This window comes from Loxodonta africana, chromosome 18, assembly GCF_030014295.1.
Source record: "Loxodonta africana isolate mLoxAfr1 chromosome 18, mLoxAfr1.hap2, whole genome shotgun sequence".
In the NCBI taxonomy this organism is placed as follows: domain Eukaryota; kingdom Metazoa; phylum Chordata; class Mammalia; order Proboscidea; family Elephantidae; genus Loxodonta; species Loxodonta africana.
In genome coordinates this window covers 27,215,900-27,229,366 of record NC_087359.1, presented here as the reverse complement: position 1 = coordinate 27,229,366, position 13,467 = coordinate 27,215,900, and the positions used below count along the sequence as shown (strand labels likewise).

At 35.7% G+C, this 13,467-nt stretch overlaps 1 protein-coding gene across 15 annotated transcripts in view; it reads right to left on the bottom strand.

Moving 5' to 3' along the window:
* BPTF (bromodomain PHD finger transcription factor) overlaps positions 1 to 13,467 on the bottom strand; it is a 151,385-nt gene that overhangs the window by 80,189 nt on the left and 57,729 nt on the right. For 9 of the 15 annotated variants that reach the window (XM_064270888.1, XM_064270885.1, XM_064270890.1 and 6 more), the window contains one exon: positions 2,317 to 2,505. The exons of 4 other annotated variants lie outside the window; for them this stretch is intronic. In XM_064270888.1, coding sequence (XP_064126958.1) covers positions 2,317 to 2,505 — 189 coding nt within the window. The remainder of the gene's footprint in view (positions 1 to 2,316; positions 2,506 to 13,467) is intronic. 2 more of the 15 variants (XM_064270886.1, XM_064270893.1) reach the window with 1 other exon arrangement.

Genomic DNA, 13,467 nt, shown 5'->3' with positions numbered 1-13,467 from the left:
TAAGCCGTCATGCTGCAGGGTGGAGGGGGCTTATCTTCAAGGACACTAACCCATGTTTCCAGATATGAGGTACTAGCTGGGTACCTAGGAAGCTATAAGGGGGTCCAATTGCCAAAGAAATGCCAAACCTGCTGAACTGGGATGTCTGCTTGTTTAATCCTACAGCAATCCCTAAGGACTCCTTCCCAACAACAGCTAGCAGGAACGAGGCTGCTAACACAGAATGGCCTCCACAGGGGACTCCTCCCATGCCCTTCTCCCCTCTCATCTATGGTCATTCTCCAACCAGTGGCAGCCAGACTGATCAAAGAACATCCTCCACTGCCAAACCAGGATGATAGCTGTCACAGGTGGTTAAATTTATACTTTGGCTCATGGACTGTGAAATCAAGATGAGCCACATCTGGATATTACCAAGAGTGATGAATGTACAACATTAAAAAATCCTAGATTTGCCTCTAAATATAATTACCATATGTAATCTGGGGAAAGAGGTTTTTGGAAAAGTCTTCAGTTGTGGGTGAGATCTTTGCATCATGTTAGGCAAAAATATGAATTGTATGGAAACAAATGTTGAGTACACATTTATGTGCTGAGCTACCAAAGGGTGGAACTGTGGATGTTTACTGCTTTCTGTCTTTGCAGAGTCCCTCTTTTTTTTAGAAAACCATTCCTACCCCACTCCAATCATATACTTTTGCTGGAGCCATCAATCATAATACCTTGCCTGCCCTGGCCACAGGGGTGGGAAAAATATGATCCAAGATAGGCCACTCAAATTCCTTCCTCAGGGACTTTTGATTTGGAGCAGAATAGGGGCCTTGCCTTTGGGTCACAGACCTTGGAAAGATATGAATACAAACAGCTGATGCCATCTTCCCTGCTACTTGGAAAAAGCCTGTCTGTATCAGGGGAGAATTAAGTTAATATACAAACATATGCAGACCCAAAAGTAAGAGAGAAAGAGAGGAAGACAGAAAGAGTTTTGATACCTGGGTCCAGTTATGTCTGCTGATGGCTTAGACAGCCCAATTGCATGAGCTAGTGACAAATTCCCTTTTCACTTAAGCTACTTTAAGCTGGTTTGGTCAATTGCAATAGAAGAAGTCCTAATTAAAACAGATTTCTACCTCACACCATACACAAAATTACACCCCAGGTGGATTAAAAATAAGTTATGTAAGTCTTATGAGAAATTACAATAAAATATATTTATATTCTTGGGATGTAGATAGTCTTCCTCAGTAAGACACAAAATCTAGAAACTCTAAAGGAAAAGATTGATAATTTAACTATATAAAAACTCTACAACATATAAAAAGTTAAAAAAGCAATGACTATATGAAAAAGGTATATATGTAAAAATCAAAGATTAATGGCCATAGTGCATAAAGTATGCCTACAATTTATTACAAAAAATACCAAAACTCAGCAGGAGAAAATAGGCAAAAGATATAAGTAGTTCACAGAAAGTTCTAACATGTGAAAAGCAGCTTGACCACTTTAGTAGGCAGGAAGAGCAAAATTTTAAATCAAATACTTTTTACCGTTCACAAATATGTAAGAGATTGATAATGCTGAATTTAGGTGACAGTATGGAAAAGTAGTTAAGTGTGTAAATTATTAGTATAAATCTTGTTTGATGTACAATTCGGCAGGAGCCATCAATATTTTAAAATGCACCTACCATTTGACCCCGCAATTCCACTTCCTGTTTCTATCCTGCCAGAAATACTTGCACAAGTACACAAAGATACATGTTGAGGATGTTAAAAAGCATTACTATGAAAAAACTGTTAACAGCCTAAATGTTCATTAACAGAAATAGTCCATGTATTATGGTTCAGCCATACTGTGGAATACCATGCAGCAGTTAAAAAGAACGGATTCACTTTGTAACATGAAAAACATCTCCTACATACATCACGGACTGAAAAAAGTTAAGATGCAGAACAATACATGCAGAATGATCCCATTTATGTAAAAAACAAAAACAAAAAAAAGCTTTTTTGTAAATGCACATACGTGAAGGTAACTGCACGGAGAAAGATCTAAATCTTGCACACTAAACTGCTGATGATGGTTACCTTTGGGGGGATATATAAAAAGGGACTTGTATTTTTTTCTTCCGTGTGTTTTGTATTTATTTAAACAAAAACAATGAGTGTGAGTGCTAACTCTATTAAAAAAAAAAAAAAGAAGAAGAAAGAAAATCCAATTCTTCCCACCCCCACCAAACTTTTAATTAAAAAAAAAAATTACATCAAAAAAAGTTGAAAAAAAAAACTCCCTTTAATGTATGAAGTGTATTCTTACCTATCTCTTCTTGAATAGAGACAGGTGTATGGGATTCTCTTTCTCCGTTTTCAGGATCATCAGCTGCCTTAGCAGAGTCCCTCTGGGAAGAACTGAGTTCACTGCTGCTGTTACTGTTCTCCAGATTAGGCTGGATGGAGGTAGTGGGAGCACTAGTGTTACTGCTGTCACTTGTCTTGTTAGGTTCTTCTAGAAAAATAGAATACCTGATTTTTACATTGGAAATTACACTGAAAACAACTAATTGTCAGAAGAGACGTTTAACCATTTCAGGATTTCATCACAAAGCTAGATTTTAAAAAATAGCTGCTTATGTATGAGTAATGCAATGTAAGAAAAGAAATTTGCTAGCAACATCCTATGAGTTACTTTTTTAAGAGTTCTAGTCAATGAACTCACTGACTCTTATCACTTTAGTCCACAGACAAGGCAGACAACCTTTCAGATACCCTACAGCTGAAGAATAACAAAGTGACCAACTAGCTCACAAAACTTAGGGTGCACGAGATAGTGCAGAAGTGGTTCTGCTGAGATAAGATCTCAAACATCTGAAGAGTTTATAATCTCACTTTTCAAAAGTATTCAAACAGTACTAGAAACAGAATTAAACAGATTTATTTACCTTTAAGATTTTCTATCTAAATTCTGTGCTTCCAAATTAACTAAATGCTAACACCTAAAAATACTGCCATCTTGTAAGGAGAATGTACTGCTACTAAAGGAAGCATACTTACTAAAAGTATATTTAAACAACACTACTATAAACTGAAAGCCTAAATTTTTCCACAGTAACTCAGAAATTAAGAGACAACTTCTATCATTTTTGCCACTAATAAGATACTCTTTAAATCAATCACCTAAATTAAAAAGTGACTGACATTATATTACAAAGGCTATTCATAACGTATAATGAGCTTCTATTTTTTTTTATGCAGGAAAAAAACCAAAAACCTGATAGAAAATATATGGACAGTCACACAGATACAAAAAAAGTGAAAATGGCCTTTAAACATATGGAAATACGCTCATTTCATTCAAACTAAAAAAAAAATGCAAAGTAAAACTATATGAAGAAACCACTCAGTCATAAGACTGGCAAAAATCCAAGTCTGACAATACACTCAAGTGGAGAGGCAGTGCGTTAACAAGTACTCCCACACATCACTGGTGGGAATGCAAAACGATTCAACACGAATAAAAGGGAATTGACAATATCTACAAAACTTACATACACACTTACCCTGAACCTAGTAATCTACACCTAGAAATCTATTCCAAAACACACTGGCAAAAAATACTAAATTACTTTTCTACGGAGCTATTTACTGCAGCATTATTTATAATCACAAAAGGCCAGAAACAAAATGTCCACCAATGAGGAACTGGTTGAATAAAAGAGGATACAATGGAATATCATGTGTCCATAAAAGAGATCTACGACAATTATTATATTGAGATGTGAAATGATCTTCAAGATTAAATGTAAAAATGACAAACAGTATACAAAACATTAGTAACAATGCACAAACACTAGAAGAGAAACTATGTAAATGGGAGCTCCTAAAAATCAAACACCTATGCTCACCGAAAGACTTCACCAAAAGAATAAAAAGACAATCTAAAGACAGGGAAAAAAATTCTGGCTATGACAAATCTGATCAGTGTCTAATCTCTAAAATCTACAAGATACTGCAAAGCCTCAACAACAAGACAACCCAATTAAAAAATGGGCAAAGGATATGAACAGGCACTTCACCAAAGGAGACATTCCGGTAACAAACAGATACATGAGGAAACGCTCACAATCATTAGCCATTAGAAAAATGCAAATCAAAACTACAATGATATACCATATCACCCCAACACGGCTAGCATTAATCCAAAAAAAAAAAACACAAAATCAAAAAAATGTTGGAGAGGTTGTGGAGAGACTGGAACACCTATACACCGCTGGTGGGGATATAAAATGGTACAACCACTTTGGAAACCGATTTGGCGCTTCCTTAAAAAGCTAGAAATAGAACTACCATATGATCCAGCAATCCCACTCCTTGGAATATATCCTAGAGAAATAAGAGCCCTCACATGAATAGATATATGCACAACCATGTTCACTGCAGCACTGTTTACAATAGCAAAAAGATGGAAACAACCTAGGTGCCCATCAACAAATGAATGGATAAACAAATTATGGTATATTCACACAATGGAATACTATGCAACAATAAAGAAAGACAATGAATCCGTGAAACATCTCATAACATGGAGGAATCTGGAAGGCATTTTGCTGAGTGAAATCAGTCGGTTGCAAAAGGACAAATATTGTATGAGACCACCATTAAATACAAACTCATGAAAAGGTTTAAACACAGAAGAAAACATTCTTTGGTGGTTATGAGGGTGGGGAGGGAGGGAGAGAGGTTTTCACTACCAAGACAGTAAATGAATTATTTTAGGTGAAGGGAAGGACAACATACAATACAGGGGAAGTTGGCACAACTGGACTAAACTAAAACCTACGAAGTTTCCTGAATACAACCAAACACTTCGAGGGACAGGCTGGCAGGGGCGGGAGTCTGGGGGCCATGGTTTCAGGGGACATCTAGGTCAATGGCATAACAAAGTTTGTTAAGAAAATGTTCTGCATCCCACTTTGGTGAGTGACATCTGGGGTCTTAAAACCTAGCAAGTGGCCATCTAAGATGCATCAATTGGCTCCAACCCACCTGAAGCAAAAGAGAATGAGGAACACCAAAGACACAAGGAAAGTATGAGCCAAAGAGACAGAAAGGGCCACATAAGCCAGAGACTCCATCAGCCTGAGACCAGAAGAACTAGATGGTGTCCGGCTACCACCAATGACTGCCTGGACAGGGAACACAACAGAGAGCTGGAGCAGGAGAAAAGTGGGGTACAGAACTCAAATTCTAGTAAAAAGACTAGACTTAATGGTCTGACTGAGACTGGAGGGACCCCAGAGGACATAGCCCCCAGAATCTCTATTAGCCCAAAACTAAAACCATTCCTGAAGCCAACTCTTCAGCAAAGCTTAGGCTGGACCATAAGACATAAAATGATACTGGTGAGGAGCGTGCTTCTCAGCTCTAGTAGACACATGAGACTAAGTGGGCAGCTCCTGTCCGGAGGTGAGATGAGAAGGCAGAGGGGGACAGGAGCTGGTTGAATGGACACAGGAAATACAGGGTGGAAAGGACGAGTGTGCTGTCACATTATAAGGAGAGTAACTAGGGTCACATAACAATCTGTATTAAGTTTTTGTATGAGAAACTGACCAGAATTGTAAACTTTTACTTAAAGCACAATTTAAAAAAAGATTATGTATAAAAAGAAAAGTGCAGGATAGTATTTCTAGTATGGTAACTTTTGTGTAACAAGGGGAGGAAAATACAAATTTATGGACATATTTTGTTTTATTTACAAAAACAAAAACAAACCCACCACGTAACTAGGTATGTAACTAAAAACGAATAAAAACAGCTACCTATGAGGGAAGGGAAGGAAATGGTTACCTAGGAGAGGAAAGGGACAGAAGTGAAAATACTCTGAATATACCTACTACATAGTTTTGACACAGGAATCATGTAACTGTTTTGCATTTTCAAAAAATTAAAGTTAGAAATTTGATTCCTAAAAATGGAATACAAACTAAAACAAAGGAACCTAAGTATATTACAAGTTGTTGATATAACCATACAGAAAGAAATAATTATTTCAAATAACTTTAGAACAGTTTTTTGACTGTTATGTCCTTATTGAAAATATAGTATAAGGATAGTTACCCAAAAAAAAAAAACAACTCTTAAATGTCATTTAGTAGTCTTACTGCCAGCAGTAATACTGGTATTATGAAATCACTACTACATATAAAATCATTTCATCAGCATAATAATCATGTAGTAATTATTAATCCATATCAGGATATGAATATCCTGTAAAGAATAAAGCAAATGCATAATTAAATTACTGCTGTTAGGAACTAAGGATTCCAGTATAAGAGAAAAGAGATATAAGTGCAAAAACAAAGAAATTAAGTAATAATCTTCGATCTGAATTTGAAATGTCAATTGAAAGTCATGATCTTTTTTTTTCTTAAAATATGTATTTCCTAACTCTACTAAAAAAGCCTAGAGGCAACGTGAGTCCAACAGCAATAAGCACTCCCGGACCCAGACTGTGGTCTTTAAATACCATTTCCTACTAACAGGAACCAATGCTTCTTAGAGGAATGAGTGATTCCAGGTCTGGGGTAATAAACGTGTAAGACAAGCCTCAGACATGTTATTCTCCTAAAAGGAAAAGAAGCTATCGAAGACTATGGAGGTCATGGCAAAAGCACACAAAAGCGAAAATAAAAGGGCTCCCACTGGTAAATATAAGCAAAATGAATGATAATTGCAACTGACTGAACCAAATTAAACATATGAACATATGATCCATGGGCTCAAACTGATCACTTAAAAAAAGAGAAAGCCATGCTGCCTCGCCCTCCCCAAAACTCCTAATTCACTACTGAAGATAACCAGGGCACCAACTCCTGACTCTGACCGTTAACAATTAAAGGGAAAAAATTAAGCATTTATTCTACCATTCCTGCTCGAACTATATTTTAGGGTATTAAAAATAACCTTAGTTAATGACACAAAATTCTTCACAGAAGAAGTCCAATCAATAAACACAGAAAAAAATGACAGAATTAAAACCATCATATTATAACCTCCCAGAAGATCCTTAATTCAGGTAAGATCATCATGTATGAGAGGTTAACAGGGAACTTTACAATGGAGGGGGTCAGCAGAGGTCACCACCTGAAGCTACTCATCTATCTTAGCATTTCTAAAGGTAGAACCACCAGACATCATGATTCTTCGATGTGGCAGGATATGGGCACTCAGTATACTGTGAATCTAATCACGCCTTTAGAAAAAAATTAAACACCGTGAGGAAGTAAACAGACAAATCCCAAGTGTGAGGCATTGCGTGGGAGGAAACACTGGATTTCTTCAGTAAGCAGAAAGAAAAAATGGAAAAAAAAGTGGTGGGAGGGGACAGTATACTAGATTAAGGGACTCGAGATGTAAAACCAAGTGTGGCATGTCATGTATGGACACTGTTTAGATTTATTTCAAACACACCAAATGTTATTTAAAAAAAAAAAAAAAGACCTTAAGTCAACCGGCAGTTTAAATATGGAACGGTTATTAGAGGGCATCAAGGAATTTTGAGTTTTTATAAAAATGATAACGACACTGTAATCGTGTAAGAAGAGGTTCATATTCTGGAGATGTATGTAGGACTGATATGATATGATGTCTGGAACTTGCTTTAAAATACATCAGTAGGAAACAACCCAAGCTGACACCAACAGGAGAGGTATAAACAAACTGTGGTATAATTAACACAGAAGAATATTATAATGCAGCCAATGCAAAAGAATTCCAGCAACCTTGTATTAGTCATATAATATAAAGTGAAAAAATTAAGACCCCCAAAGCTACTATTAACAATACACTTGCTGTAAAAGATCAACTCAATGAAGTAAGAGTATATGGGTAACACATCACTTGGACCTCTGGTAGCAAAAGCCTCACTTCTACTGGGTTTTCCTTGTAAAAAGGAAAGCTAATAATAAACATAGGATTCAGGGTAACAGTCATTTGAGGTAGAGGGATGGGATTAGTGAGTGCTTAGATGTAGGTCAGTTTCAAAGCAGGATTTAGCTCTTTGTTTTGGGCTATGGGTACCCAGGTGCTTTTATAATTCAAAAGCTAAATAAATGAATTTAAGGGGGCTGAAAATGGGTGTAATTAAGGATTATGATTTGTCTACTACTTTGCACTTGGGTTCAAAGGAGGAAAATTTTTAAATTTCAGCCAAAAAAAAAGAAAAGGGGGGAAAAAAACGGGAGTAAAAAACAAAAAACATGGGTCAAACAAGTATGGCAAATTCTTCGTAATTTTCTAATCTAGGTATTAGCTATTGGGGGGGGAAGTCATTATATGAATCTCTCCACTTTTGTGTATGTTTGAAATTTTTCATAATTAAAAATTTACATGGCAGGTAGAAATGGCAAATTTAAAATCTGACTGTTAATAAACACTTAGTGATACAATCAACTTACTCTGGTTGGAAAACGAATATATCTGGAAAAAAAAGAAGTCTCGCACAAATGATATCAAATTCCTCAAATATTATCTCTTTTATAGCTATAGCAGCTAATATTAAGATGTTCTTATTTCTAATTGTCTAAAAAACACCTGCTGAAATAATCAAATAGTATGTAAAGACAGTCCCTCATTTGTGAACTGATCAAAGCTCAGAATTCATTTTCTCATAGAAATATAAGAAAAAATGATTAGGGTCTGTTCCATCCCACAAAAACGTTTTTAGCTCACAATATTACCCAGGTGGGGGCATTGGTGGTTCAGTAATAGAAGTCTCGCCTTTGATGAGAAGAAACCCACTGCCGTCAAGCTGATTCCGACTCATAGTGAGCCCGTAGACCCAGGTTCTGTTTCCAGCCAGTGCGCTTCACGCTCAGCCACCAGCCATCTGTCTGTGGAGGCTTGTGTGTTGCTCTCATGCTGAATGTTTTCAGTGGAGCTTCAGACTAAGACAGACTAGAAAGTAAGGTCTGGCGGTCTAACTCCAAAAATCAGCCAACGAAAACTCTGTGGACCATAACAGTCTGATCCACAACTGATCATACGGACGGTGCAGGAGCAGGCAGCGTTTCCTTCTATTGTGTATGGGACTGTCAAGAGTCAGGGGCCAACTTAATGGCAGCTAACAACAACATACCCCAAGTTATGGGTTTAACTAAGGAAAAATTTCTCGGGCACAAACATAAGAGGTTCTGACTATACACATCTTAATATACTTTGTATAAAGTATTTTGTGCTATTATGGGAATAACAATAATGTTTTCATTAAAGAATTGTAACCCCATGCCCAGGTATTCTGAACTAAAAAACCACTAACCCACTAAAAGCAAGGTTCAGATTCCACCTATTTAAAACTTGCAAGGTGTGAGTTAATAAGCTGAGGACTACTGAAAACTCATTAAACAGCTTTTTTTGGCCAACTTCTCCCAAGTAAGAAACATAAGTTAAAAACTGCTTTTCTCCCTTTCAGTTAGAAAACTGATACTACTTTTTAAAATATTTACTCTAGACTCTTCACCTCTTCACTTGACTAGGTTATAGGATTAAAGAAATCTAAATGTGTAACAGCGTCTGCTTCAAAACACATCAAAGATGGTAACACCTACCACCATGCACATTTTAATCCTCACAGTCCAAACATTCTAGCCCTTTTCACTGGACAGGACAGACAGTGTAAATAAAGAGCAACAGGAAAACTTTTGTAGTTACCCCCAACTGGTACTATAATTAGATCTTCAACTTCTAAAACCAAACCCCAAAGCCTACTTCTAAGGTGTCAAACCTTTGCTTAAAACAAAACAAAACACAATTCTAAGCCAAAATCCACAAAGAAATGTTAGATGAAGCTAAAAGGGAGAATTTTTAAAAAGAAAAAAAAAAAGATAAAATAACTAGAATGTATTGTATGACTAAAAACTAAAAGCATACACACCTAAAAGAATAAGAAATAAAAGTATATTTAACTGCAGCATCCAAAAACTGTCACTGATCAACTCAGTGAGGTAAGATACGTGGGCGATACATCTCTTCAGCATCCACAATCAAAACCCTCGCTTCTACCTAATTTCCCTTAGAATAAAACTTACAACTAAAGCAAAGTATTATCTTTTAAGATGTCATTATTCCAAAAGTAAAGAAATAGGCTAAATCCATACTTCAACTTTATAGATGTTAAAATTTCAATACGCCCAAAGAAACATTTTAAAAGCAATTACAAACAGTATGGAAATGAAACCTGTTTTACCCGCTACTAATATTTTCCTAATCCCAGGCATTAAATCTAGAGGCAGGCATAACTTAAATAAAACAAATGTTGTCTGTATTACATGTCTGAATACAAATCTTCATGGTAGATTTGTGTTTATGATGCTAGAAAGACATGTACTTTTCCTACTCCCTACCTTATAAATTTAAAAATTGATATCCTGATACAAAAAGTTTATAAACTCTAGGACAAATGTCTAACTCTAAACTTCAGTACTACAATCAGCCATTTGCTAACTACGGGGAAGTTAAAACGAACACTAAATAGCATAATTGCTATACCTGGTTGTTTCTGGTAACATAACCATTTTCATGAACTAAGGAAGAAATGTCTGGAGAAAGAAATCTAAGAAAAAGGTATTATGAAGTTAACTTTTTAAAGTGATGTCTACCAACCTTTCCCAAAATACTGCCCAACTTTTCAGTCAGTCTTCAGTCTGAGCCACATAAAATCTCTCTGATCATAAACCATACCCAATATAAAATCATGGTATCTGGTCATTTGTGTTATGCTCTCATTTCTATAGATTTTTAGACTATCAATTTATAATTTTCCCTTTACATAATGTGTTCTATCATATTATATGAAAATGACAGTGCTCTCCAATAAGACTTCACTTTAACATATGGCTTGAAATAAAGTATATATCTTTCTAAAGAAATTCTAAGATAGATGTATTTCTAAAGATATTTTAAATCCTCATATTAAACAAAAAGCTTTCTATCCCCTAAAAGATATTCAAAACAAACACTAACAAATGAAACTAGCGAAGCTAAAGATAAAGGACATGTCACAATGATAAAAAAGTTAATTCAACAAGAAGCTATAAATATTGTGTCCACCTAGTAGTAGCATATTCTCAAAATGTGTAATGTAAAAATTAAAAAAAACTAAAAAGAAAAAAAGGTAAATCCATGATAAATAAACGAAAGAACCCACTGCCATCGAGTCAGTAGTTGGAAATAATTTTAAAACATCTCTCAAAGAAAAAAAACCATCAAGGATACAGATTTGAACACCACAGTGAAAAACTTTGACCTAATTGTCCTCTATTGCATTCAAGAACTGAAAATACGTACGTTCTTCAAGTGCACATGAAATATTTATCAACACTGACCAAATGCTGGGCCATAAGACAAGTTGCAATGAATTTTAAAGGACAAAAATCATGAACAGAATGCTCTCTGACCACAGTGGATTAAACTAGACATCAATGACAAAAAGATAACTAGAAAATCTCCAAACGTTTGGATACTAAGCAAATTATTTCTAAATAAATGGTGGGTCAAAATAACACATAAAAAAATAGAAATTAGAAAATATTTTCATCTGAATGACAAAAACAACATGACATATAAAATTTTGTGGGATGCAGCTACAGCAGTACATAGAGGAAACTGATAGCCTAAACAGCATATGTAGAAGGGGGAAGAAAAAAAAGAAGAAACCAAGAATCATCAAAGCATCCATCTTAAGCTAGTGGGAAAAAGTCACAAAAATGCAGACAACATAAAAGAAAATGATAAAGATCAGAAATTATAAAAGTATCAAGTTCTCTTTAAAAATTGCTGTGATATATTTCATAAAGTCTTTAAAAACATTTTTCATAATTTTTCTAGAACAAGTATGGAAATGTCAGCTTATTCTGGGTTGGGTCTTTTTTTTTAATCTAGCAATGAAGAGGTCTATGAGTTACTAAATGATCAGGTTTTTAATCTCTTGCAGAGATAGCATCTTCGACTATTTGGCACTCTAATCCTGCCAATGACTCTAAACCCACTTGAAGCCAGCTACTGACAATTGCTATTTGCTTCCATTCTAGCTTCTTATTCAGGTTCTCATCTAAATTTTTTCATGACAATTTTCTGCCAAAATATATTTGAATTGCAAAGTTTAGCTCCACAAAGGATCTCATTTACAAGAATTTTGTTGATCAATAATTACTGAATCAGTAAATGTGTAGTTCAACTCACCCACTTTATTAGTCTTTTCTTGCTAGGCTTGTATTCTCTCAAAGGGCTGATAATACACAGCAGTAATAATAATACCCAAAGTATATTAAGCAGTTAATATGTGTCAGGCACTATGCTTTATATATGTTATTTCATTTGGCATTCTTGAAATGTGTAAGTCAGATGTCAGGGTAACAGTTTCTCCCCTAATTACTCCAAAATCAACCAATATCTCTGAGGAATGAATAAGCTGGTTAATGAGCAGCTTAAAAGGCAAATGTCTGCTAAAATCTAAGCACAGTTACTCAAGGTTTAAATACCAACTACGGTTCCACAAAAAGATAAACACAGACCTACCATACCCACTGCCGTCGAGTCGATTCCAACTCACAGCAACCCTATAGGACAGAGTAGAACTGCCTCTTTATGGAAGCCAACTGCCACATCTTTCTCCCGTAGAGCAGCTGGTGGGTTCGAACTGCTGACCTTTCGGTTAGCAGCCGAGCGCTTTAAGCACTGTGCCTACAGCTCCTCCTCTCATATAACCTAACAATTCCACTCCTAGGAATGTACCCCAAAGAGACAGAAAAGCAGGGACTCAAACAGATACTTGTATACTAATGTTCGGTGTAGCAGTATTCATAGTAGCCAGCAGGTGGAAGAAAACCCAATTGGGCACCAACAGATGAAGAGATAAACGAAATGTGGTACATCCATACAATGGAATATTATTCAGGCATAAAAAAATAAAGTTCTGATACATGCTACAGCATGGATGGACCTTGAAAACATTACGCTGGTAAGTGAAATAAACAAATCGCATAAGGTCAAATTTATGATTCCGCTTAGTATATGAAGTATCTAGAATAGGTGAATTCATAGAGACAGTAGATTAGGGGCTACCAGCGGCAGGGGGAAGGGGAGGAAGAGGAGTTACTGCGTAACGGGCAGAGTTTGTTTGGGGCGGATGAAAAAGTTTTAGAAATAAATGGTGGCGATGACTGTACAACACAGTGATTGCAATTAATGCCAATGAATTGTATACTTAAAAATGGTTAAATTGACAAATTTTTTTATATACATCTTACTCCAATAAAACAAATTTAAACAAGCGTATAAGACCATTAGAGTAAGATTGAGGTTTACATTAAGTATTGATTGATTTAAAAGGACAAACAACTTTTTAATAAGTTTTTACTAAGAATATAATTGTGATTCCAATAAAAATGGAATTTTTTCATATTATTTTGGG